This window comes from Aspergillus caelatus, assembly GCF_009193585.1.
Source record: "Aspergillus caelatus strain CBS 763.97 unplaced genomic scaffold BDV27scaffold_10, whole genome shotgun sequence".
Taxonomy (NCBI): domain Eukaryota; kingdom Fungi; phylum Ascomycota; class Eurotiomycetes; order Eurotiales; family Aspergillaceae; genus Aspergillus; species Aspergillus caelatus.
The window spans coordinates 180672-196726 of NW_022475273.1; the positions used below are offsets into that span (position 1 = coordinate 180672).

Below are 16055 nucleotides of genomic sequence, written 5' to 3' on the forward strand. Positions count from 1 at the left end.
TCAGCAACCCACCCTGGCTCGAAAAACTTCTCCGCTTATTCCCTGCCAGCTTGATTGTAGGTATGAGAATGTGGTATTAAACCAGACCAAAGTTAGAGTAGAGAGAGCGGCGGCGGCGGCGGCGGCGGCGGAAGACGAAATCTGGCAAGGCCTGACTGACGTAGGGTAGGAATTGCGGCGGAAGCGAGGGGAAAGAGCTGAACAAGAAAAATAAGGAGAGTGTCAGTGACTGAGTGTACTAGAATTTGCTTCCAACTCGAGTAGGTTGAAGGATAATGATTTCCAAGACTCAGGTGATATCCAAGAAGCAGTGGTATCAGATGACGAGTGTCTGGGCGTCTGCGTGGTCGAAAAGAAACAGGTCTATGACATATAGTGGCCCTTCTCTACCAGACATATACAAAAGAACATAGCGGGAAAAAAAAAACAGTGACTAGTAGGAAATACGCATGAATTTGAAATGATCATCACAAGTCTATCCGACTGAAACTGATTTGTCACCTTGGATCAGGTTCCATGGGGGCACATCATGATCAACCCCACTGCGCGGCGACACATGGAAGCAACAGTGTGCTAAGCCACTGAGCGGAATTTGGGTAGGAATTAAGTAACACTCACGAGGAACACGATCAGATGAAATCAAAGCTCTAAGGTTTTCTGGATGTAAAAAGTGTTGAAGACGTACTCTGGGCTGAAGTACGGCGAGCGCGGGTTGGTTAGAGGTGGGATCGATGGGCACTTATTATTAGTAGTAGTAGTTAGTAGTTCGTAGTTAGTTCATCATTGCTGGGAAAGCAACTCAGGTCACTTCCCACTCCCGTTCTTTGCGCTAAACCCAGGTCGGGGGAGAGTTTTAACTAATCACGCAGGCGGTCGAACGCCAGTGCCGGAAGGGCGGAAGACCGCCCAGACTATTTCATTAGCTGAGGCCGGAATGGGGAGCGGGTGGATCCCCCAAAGCAGCATCACTTACAGTAGTGAGGCAAAACGGTTGCTTTTTCCTTCCCCTGGGACTAGGTAGGGGTCAAGGATCATGAGATCCCAATTTATACGATATGATATGATATGGTATGGTATCTCGTCCACTCAGTAGTGTGCCTTGGTTTTCCTAGTGTCTATTGCCCGCATTGGAACGTTGTTTTTTTCATATTGTACGATTCTACTTCGTACTGGCTTGTGCACAGATACATAATATATATAACCGACGGACTTATCATGCCGCCTGAACGGCGAAGAACTTTTAGAAGCATTGACCAAATCACAGAGACTATAAGTCCTAAACACAAGACATCTTACCGCATTGAGGGCAAAATTCGAATGATCTAAGTATCCTGGAACCTATTCGTACATTCACTTATATAGAAATTTTCTGGGACAAACCCCGGACACCGTGCTATATAGACCTATCATGATTCTAAAGTATGAGTACGTACGGTATGGGATGAATAGCATCAACAGGGAGACCTTCAATCCCACGAACTGAAATCCCCAAACCCTCCTCTGCTTTTGAACTTCTTCCGCATCGGCTCGGGCTCGAGCTCCTCGTCTACAAACTCCACGATTTCATCCTCTTCTTGACCGGCCTGATTAGCCAGCGCTGCCTTCAAATACTTCCCAACTCCGCTCCCAGCATCACCACCAGCTCCTGTAGAGCCTGGGCCGCGTACTCTCTTTCCTGTCCAAGTAACTTGGTCGTCATCTTCCTGCTGAGTTTCCCGATCTTCTTCTATTGGATCGGTTGTTTTATTCTTCCCTGACGCCTCTTCCGCCTTTTTCTGATTCAGAAACTCCTCAAACGGGTCCACGAATATTGTGACATCTGTGATGCGAATGTCTGGAGTAGGTCTATTAGTTGACGCATTGACCGGGTGCGTTTCCAGGTTGTTTAGGGTGGTAGATGAAGGAGTCGGATCGTCGATTACATGACCGAAAATAGTATGCTTGTTGTTCAAGTGCGGGAGAGCACGGTACGCAATGAAGCTAGTAGAGCAAAGTTAGCACCAGCCATCTCGAGCAAACTCCCGCCGTAGTGTGGGGGTCAAAAAAGGAGGCAAACAACGGGCAAGGTAGGATCACTTACAATTGGCTGCTATTCGTGTTCTTGCCTTTATTGGCCATGCTGAGAGTCCCTCTGGAATCATGTTTCAAAGGTCCCTCAAATTCATCATTGAAGTATTTGCCCCAGATACTTTCACCACCCCGACCAGTACCCGAGGGATCTCCGCCCTGGATCATAAAACCCTTGATATTGCGATGGAAAGTGACATCTTTATAATATCCTTTCTTAGCCAATTTGATAAAGTTCCACACGGCCTTTGGCGCGTACTCCGTCTGTAGCTCCAGGTTAATATCACCGGATGTGGTTGAGATTCGAGCATAACCCTTTTGCTTTACACGCCCCCGTTTTAACATGTATTCTTCGTCAGAAAGGAGTGCGAGCTCAGCAGAGGTATGTGGAGTTAGACCGGTACTCGTGAAGGATGCCGCAGCCAGACCAGTAGTATGTTTGGCTGCATTGTATGGTGTAGGTTTCCCAGATTGGAACGAGGCCGTTTTGGATTGAGTACTTGCAGTTGTACTACCATCAGCCTTTTTGGCGACAGTAGTAGAGCCAGCTCGTTGCGCTCTCTCCGAACGGGCTTTAGCCACAGCCTCCTTCGCCTTTAGGATCTTCGCCGAACTTCCCAATGCGCTGGCATTGACATTGGACTCTTCCTCTTTCTGTCCAGGAACAGTTTCGCCATCCTTCAAATAATTAAAGGAGCTGAGGTTCCGCGACTCGATATTCTGTGGATCCTGTAGTGTAATTATGTCCTTGCGTCCGAATTCCTCATCTGTAACGAGGTCGCGCCACAGCTTTCCCTTGATATTCAACCGCTCAACAGTATCCCAAGCGAAGACATTTCCGGTATTACGCAAAGCGACAATATGCGTGTTATCGGTTAAGACTTTATAGGTTACTGGGTCGACGTAATCGCCCGATTCGTTCTTCGCGATGTTGAGCTTAATGAGGTCAGAATTTTTCAGCGGCGTACCGTCAACCGGATTCTTCCCATGTTTCTTGATCCAAGGGAGAATATTGGTGAGGTCGAAAATTGTCCCTGAAGGCGTGCAAACCGGGTGCGCGAATGGCTGCAGTGAGAGAGAGCAGAAATTGAAAGGAAGACGTTTGAAGGGTGCGTTGTCGCCTCCTCTTCCTCCTCCTGCTCCGGCACTCGCAGAGTACGCATCTCCTGATGCCCACTCAGAATGTGTGATCTGTTTTGAACTTTGCGATCAGTAACCAACACGATGGAGTCTAATAGATCGCGAAGAACAAATCTTCAATGAGGTGTATCATACATAAAGCTTATCCGTTCCTACCAGGCAAAGGGTCTGTTAGCATTAAAGTGATATTTATCAAGTAGCTCAGAACATTGATTCACTAAACTAACCTTTCCCCATCTCGGCGACGAAGTTTTATGTTGATATTCTGACCGAATCTTCGCAAATGCGCGACCGCCGCGCCGCAAGAGATGATGTATTGCTCCGGCCTAGATGCGAAACTAACCAAATCAGGCTAGACCAGAATTAATCCATCTGATGGACAGATCCATTTAACATACAGGTTGACATAGGCATCTGCTAGGTGCTAGGGAGTTGATTAGAAAACCATGAATTTCTAATTCACTTGCTAGGTAGTGGGTTGGCCTTACAACAACTACACATGGTACAATCCACTCGTTTTGAAGTTCATTTCGCCGAAGTACGGCCAACCGGCTATAACTAGCATGATGCATATCGTTGACACTGCAGAAAGGGGTATACCCTGAATCAAACCCGCTATTATTTTTTTGTAAAACCCGTATAACGCCATAATTTAAGCTGTTCAGTTGTCACGCAAAGGGCAAGGGCTACCGCACATGAGCAATTTCAAGCAGAGGATGGCTGGTAGCGTAGAGGCACAACCCAGCGATTGCCGAAGTCAATTCCGTGCCGGCGACGTGTCCCATACTTCCTCCACACAATCTGAGGAATCCCAATGTCTGCTACGGAAAGACTCCAAGTAAGACCCTCCCCGGCAAGCAGTGCATTTATAATTCCAGTCTTGGGCGCTCCGAGGCAGACTACTGATTTGGAACTGACGCACACCCGGCCTCCTTCCATTACAGTCACCTCGCCTGTAGTTGGCTTGTGTTAGTTACGGTACTATAAAATGCATATCGATGTAGGAGAGACTTACCGCTCGAAGCCGAAAAGCCCGAAGGGACGTCAACGGACAGAACTTCGAGGTTGCTTCGGTTGGCCCAAGCGATCATCTCAAAAGCCACAGCTTGATCGTCGGTGCGGAGATCATCAAAGGCTATGTGAATACCGAATAGAGCATCTAGGACTAGATCAGGACTGAACTCAGAGGTCGAAAGCCGTGTTGATAAATCCTCCCATCTGTGCACACGTCCACCGATCTTCTTGAAAACATCAATCTGCTTGCGGCAGCTCTCGAGTAACTCATTTTCGTGTTCGATACCAAGCATGCAGACAGTTACACGGTGTCCTCTATTACGAAGGTGACGAGCAGCAGATACGGCCCTTGCGCCAGTACGATGGTTGCCGGTCAACACAAGCATGGTAGGCGCAGCGGCATCGTTAGACAAAAGGCCAACGGCAGCTTCCGCAATGCTTCTCCCAGCGTTTTCCGTGATCATATCTTCAGTCAGGCCAAGTTCAGCGACCGCAATCTGCTCGACTTCGAGGGCTTGTAGCGGGCTCACAGTCGGACAACTTCTATTCGTGGTAGTAAGGCGCAAGGAAGCTCCAGGAACACCGGGTCCGCTAATTGGCGATGCCGAGACTGAAGCCTTACTTCCAGGGCGAGGACTGGTAGTACGAGAAGCGCTGAGTTGGCCACGCCCAACAGTGTTGATCTGGGGAGGAACCAGAGGTTGTCCCAGAATGCCACTTCCCTTCCGGCTCTGCGCTCGTGCTGACCCTCTTGAGAGCTCGCGTCCTGAGTAGTTTCCGCTGCTCAGTTTCGCGTCACTCGGCTCCTGGTCAGTGTCTCCAGTTTCACTTCCCGGGGGACTATCGAGCACATTCTCAGTCCAATGCAGATTCTTCCCACCGTTCGTGCCCGGCTTGGGGACCCTTCTGTTAAAACTGACCAACCGTGCCTCATCTGCCGTGGTGTCGTCATTTCTAATCTCTTCAAAGACCCTTCTTTTGTCGAATTTGGAGAGATTACTTTGGAAATCGAAGTCACCCAGTTCTTGAATGTCGGTAGCATCTTCTGTTGCCCAACCACTGAGATCCTCCGCATAAGAACCGCGGTTCTTCTTCTTCCGACGTCGTGAGTTAGGCTCTCTTTCTCTGTATTTTTGTGGGCTGGCAGGCTCTACAAAGGCAGTCTGACGCCACCCTCGGGTCTTCGGGTTCGTATTCGCCGCACCATCGTGCTCATTAACAGGCGTTAACCCTGCACGCTGAGGCTTGTTCTGACCAACGCGACGACCACCCTTTGGGTTGACCTGGGCGGCAGGGCGTGGTGCAGTCGTAAAATCGTCCTTGCCTACAGGAACAGACCCGTGCAACTCGTTTTCCTGCGGTGTATTGCGAGACTCCTTTGCTCTGCCATCTACGTTCAGTTCCAAGTTGCTGAATGGTTCTGTAAGGACAGCAGACTGATCACGATGGACCTGATGCGGGGGGTGGATATTTTGAGAAGCTGGAGAGCTCAATCGGTCGATCGGAGCGGGCTGAAGCTGTGGCCCTCCTGTTCTTGCGTCCTGGCTAAGTTGCTCAGAAGATGGCTTGCTGAAGCTTAGGATGGCCGGGTCAACAAATGGTTGTTGTACCGGTACTGTAGGGGGCGCATGGGCTATGCTATGGTTCTCTCTGCTTGCCTGCTGATTGTGTGAGGGCGCATTGGGGCTCGGTCCAAGAGAGAGGTCGGCAATGTCGGCAGCTTCAATGAAATACGTGGGAAATTTCTGGGGGCTCCACGAAAGTGCGACTAGCAGCTGCATATTAGAGCGATACAAAAAATGCCATAGAATCCTCTTCACTTACCATCTCGCAACATCAGACGTTGACCTATGACATTGGCCACGACTCCTTGGACGGTTGCATTAGGCGGCGTTCTGAGCGTCACAAGAACGTTGTATCCAATGAATTCGGAAGCCATGGTGAACAGTCACTCAGTAAAAAATCACCCTACTATCACCTATCTGACAAGCATGCCAAAAACTGGCGAAAGGGAACAGGGGAAAAGTAGAGCAAATGTTGGTCCTGTAGTACAGTGTCGCAAAAGTGGATTGTCAGCTCGTTGCTACAGCTTTATCCGACGTCACGTGCGGTACTAAATATCTTATCGATAAGCAGGCGCGCCCAAGTGGGGTGGGCTTACAAGGTTCCTACTTTAGTTCGGTACATTTCAAATCTTACCACGAGGCGAGGCCCCTCCTATCGGTCACTTTTGATCGTCCAATTGAATTTGATGTTTTTATCTTATGTTGGTTACTTTGGATAGCACTTCAATAGGATTTACAGTGCTAACTAGGGAGGGTTAGTGAGAAATGTGATTTGTCTCAATTTAACTGTCATTGTGCATGCGCTAGTATATGTGACTTCCATCTCTCACATGATATCAACACCAATCAAACTTAAACCCACAATGGTATCATTTTACATGCATATCCGTAAACGTATAGGAGCTTCTTAGCAATATCTAAATGTAAGGTAGAGATGAAGAACGTAATAATAGAAGTATTGTTTGTATGCCCCACGGTGAGTGAAAGCTCTTACCCTTATAGATAGTCTAGATAATCATCTTCAAAGTCGTCTTCAGGGTAATGGCCAGGAATAGCCCGTGACCCGCCTTTTGGCTTGAGTACGTCAGTGATGCTGGTGAGTTTAGAGTAAAACTCGGTGACTTTGGGATGCACCATGACCTTTCGCGCATCAAACCGTGTGACTTGCAGGCCTTCCTTGGACGTTGCACGACTTAGAGCAACGTAAGCCTGACCTTTTTCGAAAACTCGTCCAAGATCGACTTTAACCCGCTGTAACGTCTGACCCTGAGCCTTGTGAATAGACAGGGCCCAGGCAAGAATCAATGGGACCTGTGCACGCTGAGCCTGAACCTCTCCGTTGGGAAGCTCGATCTTCCATGTTTCTGGTTGGCAAAGCAGGTGTCTTTCGGTTCCATCCGGCTGTACAAAACAGACCAGAGGCCATTTCTTACTCACCACGATTCCCCCTTCTTTGTGAGCAAGAGACTTAAGCTTCTTGCGGGAGCGATTCATCATCTCTTCATCACTTTGGGCGCCCTGGTCACCAGCGAAGTCGCTTTCATTCTCGCGGTAGAAATCGAATGTTGCCTCATCCATGAAAGCGACCACTCGTCCAATTGACCCGTTGACGAGTGTGTCTTCCATATTTTTAATGAGCATGACTTGCGCTCCTTTTTTCAGGTGTATTACTTGAGGAGCCATGCAGTTGGCCAGCAGTTTCTCACGATACTGCGCGTCTTGAATTGTGCCCGAATCTGCGGCATTGAAAGTCATCACTTCGCCGGACAGTCTTTGCATCCTTGCACCGTTTGCATACTCTACCTCTTGGCGTGTTGGAAACCTAGGTGATTCTATGTTAGTGCCCGCTTAGTTTTTTAATGGCGTGACCTTACAGTTCCGTAGCTTCAAGTGAATCATGAAAGTCAAGTGGCCGTGATAGTTGTTTAAAGGTATCGATCGTCCGCGGACTGAGCTTTCCAAGTCTCATTTCATTGAGCATGTTGGCAAACTCAGGATCTGCTTGACGGAAAACGGTGGTCAAGAGGATTGTGTGCTGTATAGAGGTGTTCCAGGTAGCGGCAGAGAACGCAAACTTCGCCTCTCGATTACTGCCATCAGGGACCGGAGGCAATTGGAAGAAGTCTCCGGTGACGACAAGCTGAATACCGCCGAAAGGACGGCCGTTGTTTCGAATCCGTCGCGCAAGTTCCTCGAGCTTATCAAAGAGGTCTCCATCAACCATAGATACTTCATCAATAATCAGAACTTTTGTACGTAGCCAACGGTTCTTGCCCTTGGGATTTCTCTTGACCTGTGATGTGTCAATATAAGTACCTTCCTGTAGGGGTTGGTGCAGATTGTGACCTTCTTAACAAGCTCAGGAACAGGCTCTTTGCCTAACCCTATCCCTGCGAAGCTATGAAGGGTAACACCCTCGATGTTACAAGCAGCAAGACCTGTTGAGGCAGTCACTGCCACTCTGTCAGGTTCTCTCCTGTACTTGTCGCGAAGTTTCTTTATGATTTCTCTCATGAGAACTGATTTTCCAGTTCCGGCGGAACCGGTGAAGAATATACTCTTCCCTTGTTCAACAACGGCATTAAGTACGTGCTTTTGTTCATCACTGAGGAATAAAGACGCGATCTTAGCACGTGGGCGATGTTGCACAGAATCGGACTTCTGACTTTTATACTGTCGGCGTAGTTCCTTTTGTTCCTCCTTGATTGCGCTCGCCGATTTGTTCCATATGGCAGTAGATTTTGAACGCGCAGGCGTTTCTGGCTTCTTGTACTGTACTGCTGGCGCTGGCGCCGGCGCCGGCTCCTCTTTCTTAAGCCACGGTAGAGTTCGCGAACTGGTAGGTTTCTGAAAGTGAGAGGGTGGTGAGGAGGACCAAGGAACTGGTATGCTGCTGGATGGTACCGGATCATCATCATCAGGAATTGGAGGCAGCTCAGGGTACTTTATCTCCAAATCATCATTCTTTATCGCAGGCGTTGATACTTGAGCCGGCTTGTTCGTATGCGTCGCCAAGGTAGTTGGATTTGTACCGTGATAGGGTATCTGCCTCTCATTGTTCGGTCTCACGATTTTTGGCGGTGGTATAAACGGCTCTGGCTCCTCGCTATCCAAGTCAAGATCATCATCGAAATCATTCTCATCGAAGTATACGGCGCTGTGCAAAGACCCTAGGGCAGATCCGCCGGCATTGGCCATTTCGATTTTCCGTTTGACTCCTACTGACTGCGGCGGTATTTTCGGTGGTTGCGTCCCATTGCTGCGAAGAAGGCTGGACTGAAGGGGTTTAGCTGATCCTCCTGAATGGTCTTGTACAGCTTTCTTGAACATTACGGTCCCTTCCGGCGCTTGTCGGGCAGTCGAGTATCTGCATGCAACCTGCAATGTCAATTTCAGATCATATGAAAAGGCTTGACGAACTAAACCCAGGTTCCTTCCTTTATACACAAGCACGCAAACTGGAGAAATATGATTCGGTGGCACATCAATATTATATAGCCAATCTCATTGATTGGGGACTTTCGCGACCCGCGTTCTAGAATGAGACGCGCTCCATATCACACGTGATCCCGATAAGGGCTACCACACAGGGCAAGTTCATTATTTCACTGTGATTTCAACTTGCTGGAAATGAAAATCAAAGAAACAAAGAATATTTGCTATAACTTGAATCACTAGTGAGAGGATCTCCTATCTTAAGGACCCCAACTTAATACGTCTTACGTTTGTGTGTTCGGGGCCTTCTCTAAAGTGCTATAATCACGTGATAGCGCATCACGGAAACGCGCCAATGCGGCATCGGAAGTATCAAATCAATTGATGAGCGATTAAGGCTATTTTTATGCGCTGCCAATCATGAAGTATGGCAGAGAAAGGTGCCTCAAGTAAGTAAAGTATACATTTTATATTATGACATTATACTAATAAAGTGGCAGACAAGGAGCATCCTCTTGCGGGGGTGGTCTTGTGCTTCACGTCCATTCTACCAGAACAACGGGTCAGTGAAATGCTATTTCCTCGAAGATCTTTGATGCTCTGGCTTTTCTCCTACTATCATTTCAAGTAATTGGTCGCGGCAACTGACAAAGATTTTCGAAACTAGACGGAGTTGGCTACAATCGCACGCCAGATGGGAGCGACTCTCAAACTTGACCTAACCTCTGATGTTACCCATTTGATTATCGGCGAGATCAACACTGCGAAATACAAATTTGTTGCACGAGAACGAGCGGATGTGACTGTCCTTAAGCCTGAGTGGGTAGAAGCGGTCCGCCAATCATGGATGCAAGGTGAGGATACAGACGTCCGAGGTTTGGAAGAACAATACAAATTCCCGACGTTCGCTGGATTGTGTATATGTATAACAGGATTCGAGGATAGTAAGTGGGAATGGACATTCTACGCCGTATCGACACATACTAAGGCTTTTACTACTTCAGTGGCATTCCGAAACTATATCCAAGACACGGCCGTTGTACATGGAGCCGAATTTAGAAAAGATCTCACGAAACAAGTCACCCATCTTATCGCACGAGATACGGAGAGTCAGAAGTACAAGTTTGCAACGCAATGGAACATCAAGGTCATTACTGTGAAATGGTTCACCGACAGTATAGAGCGTGGAATGGTCCTGGAGGAGACATTGTATCACCCGCTTGTGCCGGACGACCAGCAGGGTGCGGGGGCCTGGAATCGTGCACAGCCTACTGCTCGGCAAAAAGATCCGGGTAACGAGAGTTCGTCGAATCCTCGCCCTAGAAAGCTGCGCCGCGTTGCAAGTGCCAAATTGGTAGACCAGAACGAAGGAATCTGGGGTGATATCGTAGGCACAGGTTCCAGAGGAAGTCAACAGAAAGACGACAGTCAGTTTCTCGCCAAACGCGCATCTATGGTCCAAGAGGCCAAGTCATTCGCTAGTGAAACTACTTTTGCGGAAGCCCACGAGCAAGGCAATGACAAGATCCAAAAGCCTCGAGAACAATCCTCTGAAGCGACCAGTCACCGTGATGGCTTTTTGGACGGTTGTTATTTCTTCATCCATGGATTCTCTTCAAAACAGGTTTGTTTGTGTGCGCAATAATCTTTTTGTTATAGCATCTGATTAAGTTACAGATGAATGTCCTCCGTCAACACCTTTCGTTCAATGGAGCCCAGTTGGTCGGCTCATTGAGCGAATTCTCGCGGCCGGACATTCCTAAGAGAGGCCATGGTCTCTACACGATTGTCCCCTACAAAATGCCTCGAGCCCAGGTTCCCTCCACAGATGATCTAGCATTCGAATGTGAAATTGTAACCGATATGTGGTTAGAAAGATGCCTTGATGCCAAGGCTCTAGTACCCCCAGAATCACACATAGCAAACACACCAATTCCTCGATTACCTATCCCTGGTAAATCCCTCTTTTCTGTTCACGTATGATTGTGCAGACTAACTAGGCTAGGGCTCGACGGTATGAAAATCTGCTCTACAGGAGTCTCTCGTATAGATCTTCTACATTTATCGAAACTTGTAAGTCTGATTGGTAAGTTCCGACTACATGCTAGGTCTCCTTCGTGAACTAACAATTGTAGGGGCAACCTATAATGAGTACCTGACGCCAACTGCATCTGTTTTATTATGTAATGATACTGGTTCTGCAAATCAAGAAAAGCTACGGCATACGTATGAATGGAACGTTCCCGCAGTCACCGTCGATTGGCTGTGGATCACCATTCAGAAAGCACAAAAGCAGCCATTCGAGCCATTTCTGATTCGCAAGCCAATTTCACAAAGCAGTCGAGACCCGGAAAAGCGAGCTGGCTCTCGCCCGGATCAGAAGGAACAGTCTCAGGACCCTAAAAAACGTAACAACGCAACCAAGTCTCAGCCCTACCCAGATCACCCCCCAACGAACAAGCTCATTCGACAAACATCAAAAGAAACAGACAAAGTCCCTTGGCGCCATTCAACACCCCTACAGGAGAAGTCTGAAATCCCACAAAAAGAACCCACCATACAGGAATCCCCCACAAAAGAACCAAGCCAACAACACACGACATACATATCACCAAGAAAGCGCACAGCTTCAGAACGAGCCACAGATCCAACCTCCCTATCAGCAATCGAGACTACGCTGAGCGGATTCCTCCAGCAGGCACGAGCAGCAAACTCGCGATCCACATCAGACGCAGGAGAGAACGGTGACCGCCCCCGTTCAAGACGCAGAAAACCTCTTCTTGGAAGAGCGCCATCTCATGCCTCTGTCCGCTCTACCGAACATAAAGGCTTCTCTCGCGCTAGTTCAATCGACACCCTAAACGAAGACGGGTGCGGAAGCGCAATAGACAGCGTCAACACAGACGGGATACCATCCCTCGTCAACAGCGGAAGATTCGATTTCCTCGAAGGAGACCGTATTAATGAAGACGAGGAGTCTGAAACGCCGCCTCCAATGACGCAATTGAACTACGAAGATCCGGATGCTGTTGCAATGCGCGAGAAATTTCTCAATCAGGCCGGTAAACTCGTCCAAAAAAAGTCTGCTAACCAGGATTTAATTGTGGGTGAAGTTAAGGAACTCGAAAATGTGGGTTGGGGGTCTGGACGGAGAACGAGAAATGCAGGCAAGGTTGCGGAGGATAATACTTTTTAGATCCTGTCGGAAACCTTTGTCAGGCGTGTATGCTCATGTTTCTAATGATGGTTTTGTGCATGGCATAGATAGCATCGAAGTGGCGTCTTTGGTCATTCTTGGAATTATTCATTGATACCATCTATTATCATTTATCTAGTACGCTTTGGATCAGGAAAGATGACAAGTTCTCTGCAATAACAATCGACTGTGTAGATAGGTGACTACCTACGATTTTAGATAAAGCATCAGGTAGAGTGGGAATCCAATACGCTGAGTTCTTCAAAGAACGCCAATGCAGGTATAAACAGGACGGCTATCAACGTGAATCACGGCCTCATGGAATGGGGAAATAAAGATAAGTGAGGTGGAAGGGGTTAAAACGGATAAACAATAATTGTTGTACAGGATAGGGATATTTGGGAAGCGAAACAGAATTAGCACCCTCGAGACACAGCCGGCCGGATAACTCATATAGAATCATTACTTTTTGTACATATAACGCAAGGGAGATTCAAAGCTCATGGCTCATGGGCACCCATTGCACCCGGCAGCGGGCCATCAAGGTCTATACTCTCTACAGACCTTCTGTTCTCACCACTGTCCCGGAAGAGGTTGGAGAAGTACTTGCTTGCATTCTCACTTTCAACCTTGGTCTTGCTGACTTCTTGCTTGCGTCTTCCGAGGTCTTCGATGTCTTGGGCGAGACTGGCTTGGAGATTGTTGGCCGGGATACGGAGAACCCGGCGGACTTCAGTCGAGATCCGGGTGGCGTTTGAATGTACGTAGTCTTTCTCTTCAAGAGCGGCGGCGATCTTGCGGGAGAGGCGAGGAGGCAATGTGGTGGGAATCGTAGAAAGTACGTATGCAGCAGTCAAAGCAGCTGTTTAAGTTAGTTTTGTCCTCAAGAATTCGGTACGAAGTAAACACTTACCAGCTGCGACTATACCCGGAACTAAGAGGCGCCGCAAGTTGTTGGGGCCAAGGAACTTAGCTGCACTAAACGCGCTGTCAACCCAGCTAATACCGCCGAAGACCCTGCCTCCGAGGACAGTGACAGCCGTCATGGCCATTCCTGTTCCAGCCACCTTCTCCTGGCGCTCCCAAATGCCAGCAATGTCGAAGAAGTCCAATAGTTCAACTTCGGTGTCGACTTGTTTGGCAAATGTATGGCGTCGACTACGGCGGAACATCATATCGGCACGGAAATTCAAGGGTGCGAATTTGTCTCCCACGTGAAGAAGACCAATCTTTTGAATGGCTTCTACACCGTCTACTGTCTTTACGCGCGCGTAGTCCTCGCAAGCTGAAGCTGCTGCAGATATTTGCTCCAGCATGGCTAACTTCAAATCTTCCGCATACTGGAATGCAGAGAAGATACCAGGGTATTCAACGCCCAAATCAGCCTCCGAGACGCGAGCAATAGTGTCCGACAAAGTCGACCGCGTATGGTTGTAGACATCTTCGCATGAATCATCAATGTTTTTCTCAACCTGCACGTCGAGCTCTATCTTCTTCTTCTGGCCACCTTCATAAGCTGGCTCGAGCTCTGCCAATTCTTCTGTGACACGCTTGAGTTCGGCCTGGGCAATGTCGCGATTGACAGAGGCCAGTGAGTTCAAATCTCCAAGCAAGTTGAGAAGATAGGTCCTGGCAGGAGCGAGCTTCGAGCGAGAACGCTTTTCGAGAACAAATCGTCGCAAGGAGCTTTCGAGGTTCTCGAAATCTTGGATCTTCTGCTTATCCTTCCCTTTGTCTTTTCCTTTGCCTTTGGGTTTACTATCGTCGTCATCGTCATCCCCGTCGGAATCGAAGCCGCCGCCACCACCGGAACCAGAGCTTTCCACAGACATAGGAGGCGCAACGGGAACGGCATTGCTTGATACGAAATGAACGAGTTCTGCAGCTTCCTTATACGTACGGGGACTAAGCTTGTTTATTTGGTCAAGAATCATTCGCTCACACCGTTGCTTGTCGCGAATCTGATCGAATCCGTTGACGACGATAAACATATAAGCTTTTTCCTTTGCCGCGTTGTGAATGAAATCCTTGGCCGAGAGCGTGAAATGATTGGCAGCGGAAACGACAAACACAACAACATCGATCTCTTCCTGCCGAGCAAAAACCGCGGTTGTCTTCAAGGAATCGGAATTCAAACCAGGGGCATCAATGAGAGCAATATCGACGACCCCATTATTCAGCAGAGACTCGTCAATAGTTCGCACGTCCTTAACGTAGACTTTGCATTGCATGTATTTAGAGTTGTCGATCACGATATTCTCGAGCTCAGTCAAGGGATACACATCGTACGTGCTCTCATCGTTGCGATTGTAATCAACGTCCTTGTGGACTGCATGCACCTCCTCAACTCCGCTATTCTCCCGCGCATCAAGAACCTCACAGAAAATGCTGGTGCAAGGTTGCTGGTCTTCAGGCAGAACCTTGCGACGCAGCAGAGCATTGCAGAAAGTCGATTTTCCCGCATTAAGGTCACCTGTGATCAAAACCTTACTTGAAGTATCTTCGATCCTGTCGCGCAGCGAGAGAAGGTGTTTGACACTCTGGCTGATCTTTCCGTCCAAAAGAGACGCAATAGAGGCTTTTTCCAACGAATGTACCAATTCCACTTGAGACAGAGCACCCAGCTTCAAGTCTAGCTTCAAAATAGAAAATTCCTGCGCTATCTGCGGGGTCATCAATCTCGGCTCTGGCGCTGGCCGACGCTCCGCAGCGGCACTTGATTCCGCTGCAGCCAGGTCGTCGCTATTTGATACTGTAGCCGCTCGTCTAATAGGTCCAGGTTTGAACTCTCCCTGTTGAATGTCCCCATCATCGAAGAATGATTGTGCCTGGCGCAACGCGGGTCTGTTCGAAGAATGATCTGGAGCATCTCGTACCGACGGGTAGTGGGCCGGCCATTGACGATTCATGTCCTGGAGGTCCTTCAAGGTCTCGAGAGTCCGTGTAATAGCGCGTCCTAGTTTCGTCCTGTTGGAGTTGCTACAAAGCGGTTAGAACTTTCATTCGGCTGTTTTGTAGTCGCAAACGTACTAGAGTAGCTGGTGAACATGGCTCGCCACAACCTGTCGTTCATGTTCCGCTGGAGTACACCCGTGTTAGTAAACTATATGGGCCAGAAAAAAGATACCGGTGATGCTCGGAGTAACCAACCTGCTGGATTCCATTGTCCCGGGAGCGTTGGAGTATGCATCGGGGTCGGCCTATCCACCATCATATCTGATCTCCAGTCGCCACCCGCATTGCCATCCCTCAAACTGTCGCTCGCAATACTGTCACCATAGCCCGAGTCTCTGTTCAACGATGCCATCAAGGCCGTAGCGCTCTCCGAGGTCGAGCCATTTCCAACGGTCATGTACGCGGGAGGGGCGTTCGGGAAGAAAGGGTACTCGGACGCTTCCTGCTGCGGAGGATGTCTTGACGAACCCTCACCGGCAGAGGAACCGCCGTTGCCGGGAAAATACTCCTGACTCATGACGAAAAGGATGTGTGGTGCATGGAAGTCGAAGAGTTAGGCAAGATGCGATGAAACGGAACTTGTTTTTTCGTCAGTCGGGAGACCCGCTTACATGAGCATAAAAAACGGCGTGGAAATTCCATGCCCCAAAAGGGGTTGGTCGCCGCCATGTGACTGTTGCCCC

General features: G+C 48.7%; 3 protein-coding genes across 3 annotated transcripts; 1 reads left to right on the forward strand and 2 right to left on the reverse strand.

Annotated features, from left to right (window-relative positions):
- Positions 1-1466: 1466 nt before the first annotated feature.
- BDV27DRAFT_141105 (peptidyl-prolyl cis-trans isomerase) lies at positions 1467-6160 on the reverse strand (the record flags this gene model as incomplete). Its single annotated transcript, XM_032069775.1, has 5 exons — positions 1467-1980; positions 2081-3258; positions 3946-4160; positions 4223-5989; positions 6046-6160. 5 exons carry the CDS (start codon positions 6158-6160, stop codon positions 1467-1469), a joined length of 3789 nt encoding a protein of 1262 aa, XP_031932706.1.
- A 3454-nt stretch (positions 6161-9614) lies between these two features.
- On the forward strand, positions 9615-12417 carry BDV27DRAFT_165120 (BRCT domain protein; the record flags this gene model as incomplete). Its single annotated transcript, XM_032073841.1, has 7 exons — positions 9615-9670; positions 9722-9783; positions 9889-10165; positions 10226-10845; positions 10881-11175; positions 11227-11307; positions 11357-12417. The coding sequence occupies exons 1-7, from the start codon at positions 9649-9651 to the stop codon at positions 12415-12417; spliced, it is 2418 nt and encodes an 805-aa protein (XP_031932707.1). The 5' UTR covers positions 9615-9648.
- A 164-nt stretch (positions 12418-12581) lies between these two features.
- On the reverse strand, positions 12582-16023 carry BDV27DRAFT_120609 (mitofusin). Its single transcript, XM_032065150.1, has 4 exons — positions 15568-16023; positions 15448-15496; positions 13331-15396; positions 12582-13279 (listed from the first exon to the last, which is right to left on the reverse strand). Exons 1-4 carry the CDS (start codon positions 15887-15889, stop codon positions 12918-12920), a joined length of 2799 nt encoding a protein of 932 aa, XP_031932708.1. The 5' UTR covers positions 15890-16023; the 3' UTR covers positions 12582-12917.
- Between the last annotated feature and the right edge of the window lie 32 nt (positions 16024-16055).